Genomic DNA, 592 nt, shown 5'->3' with positions numbered 1-592 from the left:
ATATAAGAATATTGATTAGTGCAGTCCTTTTATGTGCTCATTTGGCATACCGTAATATAACATTGTGGTCTGCTTTACTTCAGATGGTGTTGGACAATAAACAAGATTGTGCTATCTGGTGCTTGCCAATCACAGTAGATCAAGAAAAAGATGCAAAAGCATTTCTGTTCATTATAAACAACTTCTACAAATTCTGTGCTATTCTACTGTTTGGTACACTATTGATCAAAACAAGCTTTTATAAAAGGTCTGAAGTGAATCATGTAAAAACCACGTCATCTAAAGCCAAAACTTGATATATCTGAACTTCTAAACTCTGTGCTTTGCACTTACTTACCCACCCTCCGCTGTCCGATTCTCCCTGTGCCTCCCTCCCCTTCCTGATCCACCCTCCCCCAGGCTGCAGCTGACTATGTGAAGGCCCACCTGCCAGAAACCCTGAGGCAGCAGCTGCAGTCCTTTGAGAGAGAGAAGAGAGAGAGCGCTCTCTCTTACGCCAACATCCTCGAGCAGCGCATCCTGACTGTGGATCGTGAGATGCTGGACAAGCTCTCTGCCAACCATGATGAAGCAGGTCAGGAGGGGGAGGAGA

General features: G+C 44.9%; 1 protein-coding gene across 1 annotated transcript in view; it reads left to right on the top strand.

Annotated features, from left to right (window-relative positions):
- The window catches only part of ppm1la (protein phosphatase, Mg2+/Mn2+ dependent, 1La), a 7,683-nt gene that overhangs the window by 4,918 nt on the left and 2,173 nt on the right, over positions 1-592 (top strand). Inside the window, exon 2 of the mRNA XM_035670116.1 lies at positions 400-574. Within this exon, the coding sequence (XP_035526009.1) occupies positions 400-574 (175 nt within the window). The remainder of the gene's footprint in view (positions 1-399; positions 575-592) is intronic.

Source organism: Morone saxatilis, unplaced genomic scaffold (genome assembly GCF_004916995.1).
Source record: "Morone saxatilis isolate NCDOM2014 unplaced genomic scaffold, NCSU_SB_2.0 Contig23, whole genome shotgun sequence".
Lineage (NCBI taxonomy): Eukaryota > Metazoa > Chordata > Actinopteri > Moronidae > Morone > Morone saxatilis.
This window is presented reverse-complemented; position numbering and strand designations above follow the sequence as displayed.